Source organism: Mauremys reevesii, linkage group 13, assembly GCF_016161935.1.
Source record: "Mauremys reevesii isolate NIE-2019 linkage group 13, ASM1616193v1, whole genome shotgun sequence".
Classification (NCBI taxonomy): Eukaryota; Metazoa; Chordata; order Testudines; family Geoemydidae; genus Mauremys; species Mauremys reevesii.
The window spans coordinates 45,914,364-45,932,142 of record NC_052635.1 but is presented as its reverse complement, the minus strand read 5'-3'; the positions used below and the strand labels follow the sequence as shown (position 1 = coordinate 45,932,142).

The following is a 17,779-nucleotide window of genomic DNA, read 5'->3' as shown; positions in this document are numbered from 1 at the left end:
TTTCCTAATCATATACAAAGCCTGCTTTGGATTAGCTGTATCCCTGCACACATCCCCCAATGCCCCCTCCCAGCCCTCTTTTCCTTCCCCACTCCTGGCTCTAGTGGTCTTTTTAAAAGGAGAAAAGAACAGAAAATGCACTGCAGGGAGCACAGGGGGAAGCTAATGAATGCACCAAGAAAGGCTGCTCTGTCTTCCTTTCAGCAAGTCCCCTGCATGGGAGAGGGTCTGGAACAGAAACAGCTTGTCTTTTCCTCCTCCATTCCAACCCTTTATGATTATTTTGCCTTTCCCATCTTTCATAAAGCCCCCTCCTCGCTAACACAGCATAGAAAGGAATCAGAGCTGTTTCAAGAAAGAGACTTTTTTTTTTTTGAAGACTCTCAACAAGCATCCATTGTTCAGGTGTAAATCAGCGCTTTTATTTTCTTCCTTGCTGGGCTCCAGTTCCATCCACGTGAACCCCGCCCTCATCCCCCACCTGCACAGCTTCCCCAGCAAGGTGCCGCAAGACCCATCTCTAGGAACCAGTTTCACAGAAAGGGTGCAGCATTCTCGCCGCAGCCTGACATGCTGCAGGCTAATCTGAATGTCAGATCCAGATAGTGCCTAACCTGGGAAAACAAGAGGCAGCAATGCTATTATTCCCAATATTACTGCAGGAAGGAGGAAGGGCTTCCCTTGGAGCACTGGATTTCACTCAGCACCATCAGAGGACCGCTCCCCTATAGCACTTTATAATGAAGCAATGCATCCTGATCGATGCAAGGCTCTGGGAATGCACAGAAAGCTAGCTTGATTTTTTTGTAAGCATAATTTTCAATTTTTTGCTTATGTCTCTTTCCTTGACCCACTTGTACAGTGTCTGGTCTTTACCAATGTAAAAATGCAATTCCCAGCCCCTCCCCATCCCTTCTTCCAAAAATGAACAGATGATTTTTTTTAAATTACTGTGTGATGTGACCACAAAATATCACTTGACAGGCAATATTATTTGATATGCACTAAGCATATCTCAAGTGTCACATTTTAAGGTCAGGCATTTTTTAAGTAGGCAGGTTTTACAATGGTGGATACAGGTGAAAAAAAAAATCCCACCCAGCTTTCATACATCAAATGGGGAAAAAAAGACAATGCTGCCAAATCAGCTGTCTGTCCCTCAGAGAACCCTCCCAGCATGAAAGCAAAATCCGCACTGGAAACAAACAATAACGATGTTTTAAAAGATTGACTTAAAAAAAAAATCCATGCTGGTCCTACCTGACACAGTACTGGCCATGGTGGCGAGGTGGGTTGCAGAGTGGATGCTGTAGAGGAGATGCAGCAATAGGGAGGAGTGAAAGAACGCCTTGCTGGCTTTCTGCTGAAGTGCTGCAATGCTGTGGAAGAGAGGAAGAACTGACTCAGCTGTAGGGGGCTGCAGCCATCTGAAGGGAGGAGAGAGAGACTGAAAGAAGTGGGTGGAAAGAAAGAGACGGGGGTCACCAGTTCAGAATATTAATTAGCAAATCTGGCCTTCTTTGCTGGGTGGCTTTGATGTCAGATTCTTCCCAGAGCCAGAGTTTTACTGCTATAAATACAGAAAGAATCATTGAGGGGGGGAGAGGAAGAAGCTACACCCAATCTTGGGCTCTAGCGAAAGAGATTTTTCTCTCTTTCTCCTTCCCTCCCTTGTCTGCCGTAGATGGACTAGCCTGGCACACTCTCTCTTTCTCTCCTTTTTTGTCAATTGAAAGCTAAAGTATGTATGCAGATTAATGTAATTTATTTTTTCTTTTAAAAAGGGAAAAACTCTCTCAAAGCCGGCAACCACTTGAGGGGCTATGGCTGGCATCCAGGAGAACCAGCAAAAAAACCACCAGCTGCTTTACACAGACAGTGAAGGGGAAGAGTGACCTGAGAAAAATGGGAATCTGTAGGTCTGATTCTCCTCTTACTTGTAAACCAGAAGTTCTACTGGAGTCAAGGGGGCTACACTGCTGTTAAACTGATGTGAGGGAGAGGAGAATCAAGCCTTCTGAATCCAACGGAGCTTTTTTTTTCTTCTGGGTGTTTGGGCTTTTACATTTTGTATCACCTCCGCTCTGGTGTTTGTTGCTAGGGGCTGATACACTGTATGTTTTATGATGGTTTCCAAGTCTATTCCACACACCCATTCAGGAACCAGAAAAACTCCCCCTCTTTCACATTAATTGCTGCAGGCACCCCTGTATTATTCATCCAGTTGTGGCAGTATGATCCTCACTGCATTATTCTTACCACCGTTAACCTCATCAGCTTTAGGTCCCTCACACTATTCTGCCAGCTGCACATATCCTTCATCCTCAAACACCCCAAAATTATCCAGCATGCTGCAATACAGACACTCCCAACCCATCCCAGCAGCTGCAGGGAATTATAGCTTGTTCAAGCAGCCACAGACATCCCTGCTTAGCACAGAAGTCACAGACAGTACCCACTTCTCAAAGGAAATTGAAAAGGCAGAGATTTTCCCCTTCAGCTAAATTCTACCTCCAATCCTTGTTTGTCCTAATGCCTTAATTTTGGGGGGAAGGGAGGGTCTTTGTCATTTGGAGAGAAAAAAGTACAAATTAAAATTTTCATTCAAGAAAACAATATTATTAATATATCTCCAACTTTAAAGGAATCTGGACAACAGTGGACTATGGAACAAGTTTCTTTGTGGCCTACCTGGAAACTGCTACCCTCCTTCCAATGACTATTTCATGGCTGTAGCAACTATAGTCATCCCCACACCCACTTCCTGGGCTGAAAGTCCTCAGACTTAATAGGTAGTCCAAAGAAATTCCCCAAAAGGCTTGTAGCTGAGGCCAGCAGCCTAAAGTTAGACAGGCATACCTTACAGACATCTACAGTTAATTTCCCTATTTGCAGATGCAGCTGGAGTAATTTTTGCTCTTTACTTGATAATAATGCTTTCTTTGATTTACCCAACCATTCTGACAGGATCTATTTTCTTCTTGCCACATCCCAGTTTATGAGCCCCTTTACTCTGAAAAGCGTTGGAACACTTTCAACCTGGTCTTAGTTAGCTTTGTAGCACGTGCCTTAATTACATAACATTCTGTGGCACACAGGAGGAGAATGGACAGATTAACTGGTGAATGTGCTATGATGCTCCTTCTGAGAGACTGGGGAGTTGTTTGGGTGGCAACAAAAGCTATTGAGATATAGATGGTAATATGGGCCACTGGATTAGACAATGAACTATGGCTCCTGAAATTTGGGTTCTGTTTCTGGCTTGCTGTATGTATTTTAGTGAAGGTACTGTCTCTCACTATGTATCTGTACAGTGCCCACCACAATGGGGCTCCCATATTGGTCAAAAGCGTCTAGGTATTACTGTTTATATAAACAATATTCAAATAATGACTGTAGGTAGATGTCTAATGTTCCAAGTTATGTTTTCTTCCCTATTTTAAACTTAATTTATTTTCCAAGCTGCCCCTGATTTGGGTCAGGACAAGTTAGAAAGAATCAGGCAGAACAATTTCTGCAGTATTTTATGAAAGGATTCAGGAAATTATGTGTGTATATTCCACTGATGTGACTGGTCCCCCTCTGCCTCCATGGCATGTGATATCTAACCAGGCAGATTATCAGGAATGATGGGTATTCAAGTAGAATCAGCAGAGAGACTGGTTTGTGGCATGCATGTCTTTCACTTTTCCATTATGAAGAATGTGACTTTAAAAAAAAATCATAATTAAAATGTCCTAGACTTTTTCCCCTATGGGAAGCTTTTCTCTGGCATGTCATCCTTTCAGTGGTGCTGAAAAGAGCTCCCAACTATGCACCACATGAAAGGTGCAGATCATAAGCAGGAGGTCTCTGATTCCTCTTTTAGTCTATGAAGCTCAAAAGGTCAATTTCAGAAGAAAAATCCACCTGAAATTGCCCATCCTTCCTCCTGACAGGAGCCTCATCAATACATTCTGCATCTCAATAGGAACCCACAATAATCCCCTCTCGGGCTTATTATAAGATACATATGGTGCTGGTTGCCTAGGATCTGTTAAAACCAGATACAAGGATGGAAATCATTCAGTCTGGGACGGTAGAGAGTACACACTCTAGTCACTAGCATGTGAAATACACACAAAGCAAACCAAAAACAAACAATTTAAAATAATATTGCAAATCCAAATTCACATCACAGGTATCAGAAGACACAAAATTAAAAGTAGGCTATAGTAATTGTCTATCATGGGCATCAGAATGGTAACAGTCTTAATGATCCTGCATTAATGTAGTACTTTTTCTCCAGAGCTATCCCAGCAGGCTTTACAGATTTTACCATCTCTTTGAATTTACAACATAAATACTAATCATTTTGCCCAACACTGAAGGGCAGCCACTTCTGGGGCGGGGAGGTGGAGAGGGGGAAGGGAGGGAATACAATGGCTGTTAAATCAGCAAAATGTAATTGCACACAGTTGAATTTGCCCATGACACTGACGTTAATATTCTTGGCACCCCAAGATGTGCAATCGCACCAAAGTAGAGGAATGGTGGGCATGGACCTGCTTCTCTCAGCACTGGCCTGCAAAGTTAACCAGGCAAGTCTGTGAAGCTGGCTGCAACATCCAAAAGAATAGTGCAGTGTGAGTCACAATCCCTCTCCGAGTTTCATGTGGGGCAGTGTCTTCTTTGCAGCTGGGTGAATAATGGATTTTTTGGTTTTCTGGCAATTCAAAAAAGTTGGGGGTGGGGAGAGGGAATCATTTTGGTTTTGAGCATTTTTAAATGTTTAAAAATGAAATTAAAGGATATTTCAAAAAAGGAAGTTGTTTTGAATTGAAATATTAAAATGTTTTAGAAAATGCTGAAACAAAACATTTCTTTCTTTTTTTTGCCTCTATGTCACTAAAGCTAATATCAGTGCAGTGCCTTTCAGGCTTCTGTCTTCCAAGCTGACTTAGCCAGTGAAGCTTTGTTTGATCTGTCTGTGGGGTATGCAAGGCACTGGCCAGTTTATGCTATGGTATAAAGTAATTGTGCTGCTAAGTAGTATAGCTTCAAGTCAGAGAGGGCTATACTACTATATACAGAGTAACTACAGTTTTGATAAAAACAAGGAGTCCTTGTGGTACCTCAGAGACTAACAAATTTATTTGGGCATAAGCTTTCCTGAAACAGTTTTTATGGCATTTAGGGCATCCCAGAAGCTGTTCTAATTTGTGCTGACGGTCAAACTGGCACCCAGGACTAGGGGCTGAGGTGATATAATGCACCTTCTTCCGGGTGCACCAGGATTTTGGCATACCTGAGAATCTAGTCCTTGATCTGTTCATAACAAATGGATTTTGAATTAATGGGTTATCAATCAATCTTCATTTATTGCCTCAAAGTTAAAATCCTGACAGCCACAGGAGCTTGGCCTACACTGGTGCTCCCATCCTTGGGTTTTAGCTTCCCTCTCACAGTCTTCTTTTGTACAGATCAGACACGTCACCTTCAGTCCATATTTTTTAATGATTGCTTTCCAGGGCGGTCTGTAAATGTTGATTTTAAAAATATCAAATTTGAGCTTTTATGTCTCCAGGAATATCTCAGAATTTGTCTCCTGAAAATTCCTGACCATCGCAGCTATTATCATGAGATGGAAGGGGACAGTCCACCTTGTATGGCATGAAATTCAAAAGTACATGGTACTCAGGCAACAGCCTGAAATTAATAAATAATATATGAGAAAGTTAGAAAAAGAATGTGATTGTCTAGCAGGAAAACCAGCTGAGGCCAGCCTGCAGGTACCTCTGCAGTATTTAGCAACTGAGAGAGAGAGAAAAACCAGCGATAGCAACATCAGCACTAAATCAGGAAAATGTCTCCCTAAAGGCAAAAGAAACAACTGGGACATCCTGACTGATTCAGTTTTGGTGCCTGTCATGTGCACTTCAGACAGGAAAGAAAATGAGGCCACGTTGTATAAAAGATCTGGATCAGGAGGAGGAACTGCATCAAATCAATCAGGTGAAAATGTGAAGTGAAGCCTGGATTCTATCTTGGAGTCTCCTTCCAATTGTCTTGCCTGTACAAATGACAAACCTCAAGGAAGAGACTACAAGCTGCAGGCAAAACCCATCATCTCATTTTGTAGTCCAGTCTGCATAAACACCAATCCAAGATGAAATGCTCCAACCTGGTAAAGGTTACAACGTGTTACATATTCAGCATCTGACTCAGAGAGGGACAAATACATCTAAAATTGGTTAAGGGCCTGTTTAAAGAAGACAGTGGTCCTGACCTAGACCATTACATCTACAGGTTGCAAACAATAAAATGATGCATTACTTAATAGCCTGAGCACATAACTGAAAGCCAGGAATTTCTAAGAGCTAGTCCTGACTCCAGCACTGATTTATTGTTTGGCCTTGGGCAAATCCCCTATCCTCTCAGCCTTAGCTTTCCCTTTTGTGAAAAGGGATCAGTTTCCCCTTTTGCAAAAATGGATAATATTTACTTACGCACCTACTTCATAGGTCTATTTAATTAAAATTTGAGTGTGAAAGACAGTCAAAAAGACAAAAGGACTCTGGCCCCATCTGGATCTCAAGGAATTAAATAATTATGTGGTCAAACAAAAGATGTCTTTTGAAAATGGTTTCCCTGGGAACCATTATGCCTCTTCAAGAGGACGGTGACTAGCATCTTTAATCTGCTCTTCTATCTATAAAGAAAAATAAATTACCTTCACACTATTGGCATTGGCCTTATGGCTGATCTGATCTGTGCTCTCATTTTCATCACATCTCAAGATTCTTACTCTCCAGGAGCAAGAATCTTGAACAGATGGTCTCTGTAGCGAAGAGAAAATGACTTATTTTGTAACTATACTTCGCCAAAGATGTTATCTTGCATGATCCACTCACTCATCAACCTCCGGCAGTTGGAGGTTTTCTTTTTTGAGGTGTTTCTCTTGCACCTGTTTTTTTATTTTTCCCTGGAGTCAAAGTTTTTATTTTATGTTGACCAACTTCAATCAATACATAGTTCTTCTGAGAGCTTTTCATTTGAAAGAACTACCTGGAACATTCAAAAGCTTCATTTATACTTGGCAGGGGTGCCATGCAAAGACTGTTAGGGGTCTGACTTATGCTCTAGCCTTCTACCATTACCCTCGAGAGTTTTTTTTTTTTAAAAAACAACCACCACCTTGAAAACTATTGAAGTTCCTCCACAAAAGAGTTAAATTCCAGGAATGAGAATGTGGGAGCGAGAATCTTGCTTTGATGGTATTTTTAGAGTTAAGTGTATATTTCCTACATACATCTCCTGCCGTGTTTCTATATGCCGGTGGTACAAAGACCAGTTATTTGAATCATGCATATGTGAGATTGCAGAAGATTTATCTCATGCTCAGTTTCCTAATTAGAAGATGTACCATGGCTGCTTAGTTTAACAGCAAGGGCATATATTTCATGCATGTCTCAAAGGATCTATCCCAGGTTTTGTTTCCCATTTAAAGGTGGTACAGTGAGTGATTACCTTTAATCCTATTGGCATATAACAACAAAAAATACTTTGAATGTATATAGGCCTTGTTTTTCTTATGAAAAAAGGTGTGGGGAGGTTTAACCATTTGTTAAAACAACAACTACTTTGTCCATGGTAGGATTTTGCCACTGGTGAGTTAACATATGTTAGTGAACACATTCTAAAAAAAGCAACTTTTTTCCTAATGTGGAGGTAAATAAGTGCCATTCTTGCAGATAAGAAACTGAGTCACAAAAGTTAAATGACTTGCCCAAATTTGTATGGTGAACAGAGTTGGGAATACAACTCTAGTCTTTGGATTTTCTGCTCCCTGGGATAACCACTTAGAAATATTGTCTCCCCTGGGTATGTTGCCCATAAATATAACAATGGCAAGTATACTGGGCTCTATTTCCTATTTACAGGTGTTAGTGGCTTTATTATGTTAGTCCTAAATGTGTTTATTCCTTATGGATAGCCCAGGAAATAGATCCCAAGCTCTGGTATAAGATAAAGCATCCATCTTCAACTTTCATGTGTTGACTTTAAATGCACTAAACTCACCATATAGAAATACAGAACTGTTTTCTGGCACAAAAAAACCAACAACCCAACACACACATGGGCTCTGTGGTTATTAAAACACGTTCAAATTCTAATTACTGTAGCCTTGCAAAATCCCTGTGATATAGGTAAGTGCTATTACTGTTTTTAACAGATGAAGAAACTGAGGCAGACAGAGGAAGAAACTTGCCCAAAATCATACAGTATGAGATGATGCAGATAAAACAGGGGAGCTGGCAAATGGAGCAGAATGCAATGATTCAGGGGATTAGCAAGAATCTGTCCCTCACATATCCCCCTCCCCCTCCCAGCACCAATAGCGTAGCTGGCATAGGTATCATACATTTTAAAATGAGTCTTGTGTGCACAGCTAAGCCAATAAGATGTACAGCTCCATATAACAGTGCAAAATCTATAGACTATTTGTTAGCCTTCATCTGAAATGCACAAATCTGAGTCTCTGACTTGGAGAAATAGTCAACAGAATCTATTCTTTAAATCTCCTGCATTATTATAATCTCCTGGAGATATGCTTTGGCTTTAATAAACATCTATGGTTCTCTTGTGAAGGGCATCATAACGAGAAACAAATCCATCTCCCTTAAAATTGTGATGGTTTGTTTGTTTGTGTTTATTGTTCCCAGACATCCCTTTACAGTTCTTGGAAGACAATGGAGTGGTGGGGGGTGAGGAATAAACCTGCCAATGCTAAGCTACAGAGTTGGTCAAATAAGGTAAATGCTGCAGAGAAATAATTATATAGAAAGATAGAGAGCATCCAGCTTATGCTGAGTCACATCAGCCCCTGAACAAGAGCATAAGCTGACTCATATTTCTGTTTGTGCTAGGACTGCAGTAGCTGCTATTATGTTAATGTAAACTGTAGCAAACAATAAAATACAATTCAACAGAATGTTTATTTTACTCTTCATTGCATAAGAAAGAATAATTACAAAGAGATACAGTGTGATACTGGGTTCTCTCCCCCTACTCACTGTAGAGATTGAATTCTAACCTTCACTCTCCACTACACTTCTTCCTTCCACAATTTTCTGTAGTAGCTCAGAGTTTTATAATATATGCCTATCTCATAGAACTGGAAAGGACTCTCAAAGATCATTCAGGCCAGTCCCCTGCCTTCATTAGCAGGACCAAGTATTGATTTTGCCCCAGATCCCTAAGTGGCCCCCTCAAGGATTGAACTCACAACCCTAAGTTTAGCAGGCCAATGCTCAAACTACTGAGCTATCCCACCTTCCCAAACCTATTTTTGGGGGGCTCAAATGTATTCTTGGGTTCACCCCAAAGGGCTCACCTTTTCAAGAAAGTGAGCAAAATCAGTTGAACAATTTTTGAGTGGAACACTGGGAGGGAATGCAGGAACAGGTGGGAAAAGAATGTTTTGTTTTCTATATGTTCCATAAACTCAAAAGAGGTGAAGCTAGAAATTTTAAGTCTTACATGTTTTGTTGATCTCATTAAGACTTAAAAGTCACAGCAAGTTTAAACAGTTTGGTTGGTATATTTAAAATTAAAAATGGTGTGTATCTACATTATATTTTCTGTATTCACCCTAATGATGCATTCTTTAAGAACTCCCCAGTTAAAGATACTCAGCTCTGCAAGCCAAATATCTCTGCTTCATGGAACATACAAACTCTGTTAAGGATGACTGAATTATGGAAGCCTGGGTTACTGAAGGCTAAATTAAGGACATAAGAACATAAGAAAGGCAAGGTCAGGACCCCAGGTCATCTAGCCCAGTATCTTCTGTCTCGACAGTGGCCCAATGCCAGGTGTGCCCCTGAGTGAAAAAACAGCAGCAATGATCAATGATCTCTCTCTCCATCCCCATCATCATCTCTCCTCTGAACAGACAGAGGGGACACCATTCTTACCCATCCTGGCTAATAGCCATTTATGGACTTAGCCACCAGACAGATAAATTAAGCATGCTCTGTTAAGTATAGTTTTGTTATGACTGCAGGAGTTGGGAAACTGGAGTTTTTAAGTTCTGTATGAGAATAATTTGTACAGACCCAGCCTTAAAGTGAATTGTACATAGGTAGCTCACTAACATAATAGCTAAAGTTCAGGCATTCTATAGGCCAGATGACTTCAATGCAAAGACAAGCTTGCCAGGCAAAGCTGTAATCTCCCCTAGTTGAATACCTCCAGAAAAAGAATTTTACTGACTCTGCCAGCAAAGAGGTCAGAGGTTTGCTTTTATCTAGATTTTCAAATATTGGATGAAACATTATTTAGGGTACTTCTGTATAGACAGTACCATATGTGCGATTGACTAGACATTGATAGCACCTGTAAATTCTGTAGCACCTGTGATTGCCTAGAAATGGATGACATCTGTAAGTTTTTGTGGCACCTCTGCATAAGAGCATGTCCTGTTTCTTGTCTATAGAACAGCTATCTAGTAGTATGGGGAAATTCAAAATCACCATCAGTATTAGCCAGATGATTTACAGGGAGCTATACTGGATGAGCTCATATTATCTTCCTATCTCTAGCTTCTATGAGTACATGAAATATAATAGACAAATCTGGGAATCTAATTAAACCACACATCTCCTTTTATTACATACATGTACAAGTCACTAGAATCTTAGTGGCCCGCCTAGACTAACCTATCTATCTGAAGTGACTCAGGAATTCATTATGAGCATATACATCTGAGAAAAACCGTTGGTCTGAGTAACTGTGATTCCACTTTTCAGAGTGGTAGCCGTGTTAGTCTGTATCAGCAAAAAGGAGGAGGAGGAGTCCTTGTGGCACCTTAGAGACTAACACATTTATTTGAGCATAAGCTTTCATGGGCTAAAACCTGGGGGACTCCTCGTTTTTTGAGATTCCGCTGCAGCAGTTCCTGGGCAAGTGCAGAGACAAGGAAGTAGGGCCAGGGAACTGAAGGTACGGGGAAAACAAAGGAATTTTCCATATTCCCCACTACCACAAGCCACCTGGCAGCTCGCATGAGCATTCAGGCTGCAGACACTACACCGCTCAACGGGATGACATGACAACACGATACCTGGAAGAGGGAGCGCCAGGATCCTGCACGGCCTGACCCTCCTCGCACGCGCACCCCTAAAACTCAGCTACCCGCGGCGGGACAGGAGCAGCCCGCCCGCCCAAAGCAGAACCGCGCGTGGGAGAGACACGCTGGCCAAGGCCAAGTTTCGTGGGGCCTTTGAGGTAAGGCTGAAGAGCCGCGCAACCCCGCTGGGGCTCGTCAGGGAGCTGCCTGAGGGGAGCCGAACCGCCTCTGAAGGGGTCGGGCTCATTCAAACACTTGGCTCCTGCCACTGAGGCGAGCAAAGGACAGCCCCAAAATGGCGTCGCTCTACTAGGCACCTCCCGGGCCAGGCCCTGGCCGCTCGCTTCCTTCCCGCCACGGGGTTTGTCTCCCCGCATTCTCCTAGCAGCGACCCCTCATTACACCAGCTCGGTCTCGCGGCACCCCCCCCCTCCCGTGCGGCCAGCCCTCGCGAGAGCAGGACTGGCGGGACCGAGCAGGCGGAAGTGACGCACAGCATGACGGCGGAGGGCGGACTCGGGAAGTGCGTCACGGCCTCGCCCTGTGGCGGGCGGGCCCGTGAGCATCAGGCGCGGGTCTTGCGAACGCCGGAGTGGGAGGTGAGGGAAGGACGGCGTGAGCCATTTACTAATTGCTCCGGGGTTGGCCTCTTCCTTGGGGCTGCCGCTGCCGGCAGCGCGGGCTCTGCCCCCCCGTGTCATCCTAGCCCGGCCGCTCCGCGCCCGCGGTGTTTCCATGGTAACCGGCGGAGCAGCGCCCTCGGGATCCCATCACAGCCCCCGGCCCTCAGTAGGACCCGGCCGCCGCGGTTCTGCGCCTCTGGCGGGCGGGCGGGTGAAGGCCGGCTCCTCGGGGAAGGCAGCGTGTGCGGCTTCTCAGGCCCTGGCTAGACAAGGGACCCGCACTCCTCCTTGGCCTTGAAGTATTTCTTCCCTGGGCGTGCAGAGCCTCTGCGTGGATCTGCTTATTTCAGCTCCCGTGTGGCCCAGGGCGATTTAACCTGAGCTGATTAGGAGTCAGGTTAAGGTTTCAGCCCATGGGTGGTGGACCCCTGAGAGGCTGCAGACTATGGCTGAGGGGTCTGCAAGAGGCTGTCCTTACCAGTGGTTTTCAATCTGGGGGGTGGCCCCCCGGGGGTCCACAGAGTATGTCTAAAATGTCCATAGGGCACTGCACCTCCTTTTGAAGTTTTTTAGGGGTCTACAAATGAAAAAAGGTTGAAAACCCCTGGCTTAGAGTGACTACACTACAGGGGCACAGCTACGGTGCTAGGGAGGCCACTTAATTTGATTTTATACAAGACAGTTCCCTTTTCAGGTGGTTTGACCCCATCCACCACTGGGACAAAACTGGACAGGGCGGTGTTGGTATCAGTTGGAGGACTGGCGTTTTGAACAGTACATCGTCCCTACCAACCTGGCCTTGTACACATTCTGCATGCAAGGTCAGGTAGGTCCAGCTGGCAGGGCCAAGGTCATGCAGGCAGGCGCACTCATGCCGTTCCTGGAAGTGCTGAAATGTCCAGTATTCCAGGAACATGTGAGTAGTTACCCTGTACTGTGCTGTATATATGCTGCTGCAGCACCATAGCATAGATCCATTGATGTAGGAAGTAAGGATTTTTCCATCAGTCTAGTTAATCCACCTCTCCGAGAGGCACTAAATAGGTCTCTGGAAGAATTCTTCCCTTGATCTAGCTGTGTCTGGAGAGGGACTTAAGTCAACCTAATTATGTTGTACAGCGCATGAAATTTTTCACAACCCTAAGTGAAGTATCTAGGTTGACCTCATTTTTAGGTGTAGGCCAGGCCTAAAGAGGCTACCCCTAGAGTGACATAAGAGGGACTGTGCAGTTTTTTGCATTCATTTAAACCAACAGCTTTAGTCAAATCAGTGCAACTTTTTCATGCAGATAGGGCCTTGTGCAAAGTACTTACAATACATGTGCACACTTAGGAGATTAAAAAGTATGAAACTTGGGACAAAAGTGACAAGATCCCAGGACTTGGGTGGGCAAGGCTGCCGGAAGCCTGTGCAATTTGAACGAGGGACACTTTAAACAAACAACAACAAAAAAAAGTGAGATTTAAAATGTTTGAGATGTAAATAGCAAAATTCTTCTAGAAACAGATCTTTGAAGTGACTAGATAGGAGGGACTCTCCCAAAGCAGGGAGACTTGACAGGACTGAGAGTATTTGAGGTGACCAACTCATTTATGCTCTCTGTGTTTAACATTAATCTACATGCACCTCTCCCTTGCTCTGGATACTCATAACTCTAAATTGACAGTATCAATTTATTTACAGTTTCCAATGATGGACTGCCCATTCTATTCCACTAAAAGCCCCTAACAAACATAAATAGAATAATAAATTTGGCATATTCTGTGGCCGCATTAATGGTGTGATTCTACAAAGATTGAAGTTTGTGAATAACTTTATTCCTGTGAGTAGTTGCATTCCATGCATTGGACTACTTACAAGAGTGTACTTAGATCTTTGCAGAATTGGGCCCTAAATCCTGGTGAACTTTGTAGCTGTTGTAAGTAGTGATTTGCTGGCAATATTGTTGCGTAAAAATGAAATGACAATACTCTCTTCTACCATATAAATGTAAGTTCAATGGATTTTAATGAGAAGTTGCAGTATGTACATATTTAGCATATATGCTTCTTGTTGTGTGCTGTAAATTATACATGATAAAAGCATGCTCTTGATTTCTGTGCTTTCAGTGTGTAAGATAAAGTATGCCCAAGATAACGTTAAATGGCATCACAGTGGACTTTCCTTTTCAACCATACAGATGTCAGGAGGAATACATGACTAAAGTGCTTGAGTGCCTCCAGAAGGTAAGCACTGGGAGAGGTTACAGTAAATTTCCAGCACTGGTCAGGTGGACTCCTTTGGGATCCATTCGTGTTGGGGAATGGGTGGGAAGGGCAATTTAGGATTTGGAGTGTCAGTGTTTCCAAAATAATTCCTTCTACCTACAATGCAATTTTACTGTGTCAAGTGACAGGTTTCACCTGTGATCAGGTTGAATTATAATCATGTTACAGAGCCTGCTCTTTATAGGGCTTTAGCCCAGGGTTCTATATTGTGTTTATAACACAATTTGATTCTGTCCACAAGCAGTACCAGGCCATGATATAACACCGTACCTCAAGAGGGTGAAATTTATAATGTAGATTTTTTTTTTTTGGCAGGGGTGTGGGGGAAAGAGGTTCATAACTGTGAGGATTTCTCAGTCATAGGGGGCCTGGTCCGAGGCCAAGAGCAAGCCCTTTTATTTATTTAAAAAATAAAAATAAAAAATCAGTTTGGTTGTTTTAAGTGAAATGAACATGAAAATAAATCGACTAGCGTATCAGATGTTTTGAAGGTATTGTAACATTTAAAGGCTGTTTGTATAGCATGGCGGGTAAGTGGTTTTTGTAATGTGAAAAAAATAGTTTTGAAGAAAGAGGCTGTGCAGTAACCTTTTCCCTGGTGATTCACTGTGGAATTTTAATTCTTGTCTTTATCAGAAATCACAGTTTGTAGAAGCTAGAATGCAATTTATGTAAAAGGTTATCTTTAGGGCCCTACCAATTTCATGGCCATGAAAAACATGTCATGGACTGTGAAATAAGCCCTCTCCTGTGAAATTTGATCTCCCCAAAATCAGCTGGGCTGGGGAGGGACTGGACCTGTCCTTTCCCTGCACGGCTGTTAGGAGGAGGATCAGACCCACCTCCACAGGCAGCACAGAAGTGAGGGTGATACACCTTCACTTCTGCGCTGCAGCAGCTCCAGAGCAGGACTCTGGACTGCTGGCCTCTATGGCTCTTGATCAGGCTCAGGGTGCCTGAGCTCTGGGGCTTCCGCTCCTTCTCCCCCATGGCTCCTGCCCAGGATGCTGCCCAGCAGTGGGGAGATCGGACCTACCTCCACCTCCAGGAGCCTTCTCTAGCTGCAGTGAACTCTGCAGCTGCTGCTTTCAGAGCTGGGGTCTGAAGGTAGCACAGAAGTGAGTATGGCAATCTTGCAACCCCCCTTCAACAGCTTTAGAACACGCCCCCCCCATCCCCTTTTGGATCAGGACCCCAGTTACAACACCTGTAAACATCTGAAATCATGAAATTGAACAGTTTTAAGACCACCATGGCTGTGAAATTGACCAAAGTGGATTGTCAGTTTGGTAGGGCCCTAGTTATCTGGTTTGCAAACTGGGAAAGGAGAGTCTCACAATTTAAACTACTAATGAAAAAATACCTAGTTTTTCTCCTTTTTTTGTCCATATACTCTCTGCTTTCCACTCCACCAGACTTTATTTTTAATTGTACATATTTTTTAGCATGCAATTAAAAAAAAACAATGCCAGAAATGTTATAGCGTTAAATCTTTTGGCAGAAATGTAGGTATGTTTTTTCTTCCCTCTCTCTGAAACTTGGAAAAAGAAAAGAAAACTAAATAAGCAGTCCTTATGTTCATGCAATCTGTCCTTAATTTAAAAAAAATGATGGTGTACTTATGGTATTATATACTTGGCATTTCCACAATATAGTCTTAGTGAATGTCAAACAAATAAGGAAACACTTTCCAAAATACTGATTATTCTTTCCCTGGAGTGCCTAAAGTAGTTTTTCTGAGATTCATTTTCTTTGTTCCACCCTATTCTGAGCTCTTTTGTGGAAGAGGAGAAGTTTTACTCTCCATGACACTCCAGCATTCAACCTCACCACAGCTGCAATGTTAGTTGCTCAGTAGACCCCCACTGATGTTGGGATGTAAAAGCAGATATCATTTTAAACCTGTTTTATGAATGGCCTTTAATAGTGTTTAGGCATAATTTGCCCTGGCCAATGCATAACCCAGGCATAAAAGTTTTAAAACAAATTGCATTCTGTAATGTCTGGTCTACAGACATAAGATATTTAAAAACAGGTCATGGGCACAGTTCTTTCCCTGGTGTAAACCATCTATACTGCGTGATTCAATTTTGTGATGTGGAGTGTATGTTTAAACTATTAACTTATAATCATTTCCAATTTTAGCCCAAGGCAGCAGCTTATATTTTCCTTTATTTTAACCTAAAATTTGTCACGTATTAAGCAAAGTATGGAGAATTTCTGTGCTAATTAAAGGATAAAATAGTCCACGAATCTGTGTTTTAGGTTGAAGAAGTGGTTTTTTACCCACGAAAGCTTATGCCCAAATAAAGTTGTTAATCTTTAAGGTGCCATCGGACTCCTCGTTGTTTTTGTGGATACAGACTAACACGGCTACCCCTCTGATACTTGACTGGGGTAAAGGGTCTTACAGGTTGTACCTCTATGTGGCAGCTTTTACAGGCTTATAAGAATGTACATATGTGTTTCTAGTGGAAGGTATATCATGCTACTTAAATCTGTACTGTGATGTGATTATTCTTTTCCTGGGAAAAACTGTACTATAAGTTGATCAATGCTAGGCAAATTTCTGAGTTGTCCCCAAATTTTCCTCCCTTCTCCCCCAACATTAAGAGGGTGAATGGCATTTTGGAGAGTCCCACGGGTACAGGGAAGACATTGTGCCTCCTCTGTGCCACTCTGGCTTGGCGGGAGCATTTTAAAGATACCATCTCGGCACGGAAAATTGCACAGCGAATGAATGGAGTGGAACTCTTTCCTGACAGACCCATGTCATCCTGGGGTGATGCTGCCAAAGATGCTGAAATCCCAGGTAAATGTCCCAGCAAGCAGGCTTTGACTGTTATACGTGGTTGGGAACCTTGAAGGAATGACAGGGGATTATTAGTATTTCTTTTATCATTGTCATGTACCTGTGAATGTCACAATGGCATTATTTAGCAGCTAAAGCATTATTTCACACTTACCTTTTACTGATGTAAATCTAAAGATGTCTCACATAACCTTTCTCCTTGCTACAGGGCAGTAAAAATATCCACTTAGCTCATTTCCTGTAGGTGAATAGTTGGATTGTAAATTTCTTTGCTGTCTTCATAAGCCACTCTGTTACCATAGCACCAGCTGGGGAAAGCAGAGTAATGATATCTTTAGTTCTTCCTTCTGTTTAGTGCTAATAACTTTTTTTTCTTTTTTTCTCCCTTTGGCAGCTTATTACACAGATATTCCTAAAATAATTTATGCCTCCAGAACCCATTCTCAGCTTACTCAGGTCATCAGTGAGTTAAAGAGCACAGTCTACAGGTAAATACACATTAAGAAAATGCTTTTCAGTCAGAGTAAAAGAGTAGAAACCCAGTCATTTCAGGTTTTATTTGAATTGTGTTGGATGACTACATATCTGATGATATATCCCTTGGAATGCAATTCTCGTAATGCAGATGGATGGAAATTGAACTTCTCTCATTCACTGTGTAGTTTTTCCCCATGCTGAGGATTGTGCTTCCTATTCTTCTTCCTTTTCTCGCTCCTATCCCAAAGTTTCTTGTATATAATCCCCTTTACTTCAAAAGTTCCTTTGAACAAGTGTGGTTTTCTAGATGGTTTTCCAGTCAAGCCTGTGAACTTTTTTGTGTATGAAAAGAAATGTGCTTCATATTTTTCCTCAGGGAGAGATGGATTTTTCAGTTTATCTTGGTTAATAGAATATTTTGCTTGTATTCCTGCCAACGGTGCTGTTTCATGTAGTTCTGTTTTTTTAAATTTGTCAGTTAGTAAC

At 42.5% G+C, this 17,779-nt stretch overlaps 2 protein-coding genes across 12 annotated transcripts in view; one reads left to right on the top strand and one right to left on the bottom strand.

Annotated features, from left to right (window-relative positions):
- Window positions 1-11,545, bottom strand: part of STMN3 (stathmin 3) — a 43,270-nt gene extending 31,725 nt beyond the window's left edge. The window contains exons 1-2 of one of the 5 annotated variants that reach the window (XM_039497238.1): window positions 11,431-11,545; window positions 1,261-1,379 (exon numbers count right to left, since the gene is read on the bottom strand). In XM_039497238.1, the coding sequence (XP_039353172.1) occupies window positions 1,261-1,279 (19 nt within the window). In that variant the 5' untranslated portion in view covers window positions 1,280-1,379; window positions 11,431-11,545. Of the gene's footprint in view, window positions 1-1,260; window positions 1,380-1,937; window positions 2,146-2,691; window positions 2,801-2,859; window positions 2,879-11,107; window positions 11,382-11,430 lie in introns of those variants that run through there. The other 4 variants (XM_039497236.1, XM_039497234.1, XM_039497235.1 and 1 more) reach the window with 4 other exon arrangements.
- A 55-nt stretch (window positions 11,546-11,600) lies between these two features.
- RTEL1 (regulator of telomere elongation helicase 1) overlaps window positions 11,601-17,779 on the top strand; it is a 110,651-nt gene continuing 104,472 nt past the window's right edge. For 6 of the 7 annotated variants that reach the window (XR_005587562.1, XR_005587563.1, XM_039497228.1 and 3 more), the window contains exons 1-4: window positions 11,601-11,712; window positions 13,846-13,962; window positions 16,618-16,816; window positions 17,211-17,304. Coding sequence is in view for 5 of the 7 variants with exons in the window: in XM_039497228.1 (XP_039353162.1) it covers window positions 13,861-13,962; window positions 16,618-16,816; window positions 17,211-17,304 (395 nt within the window). In the remaining 2 variants the exon portion in view is untranslated. The other variant, XM_039497227.1, reaches the window with a different exon arrangement.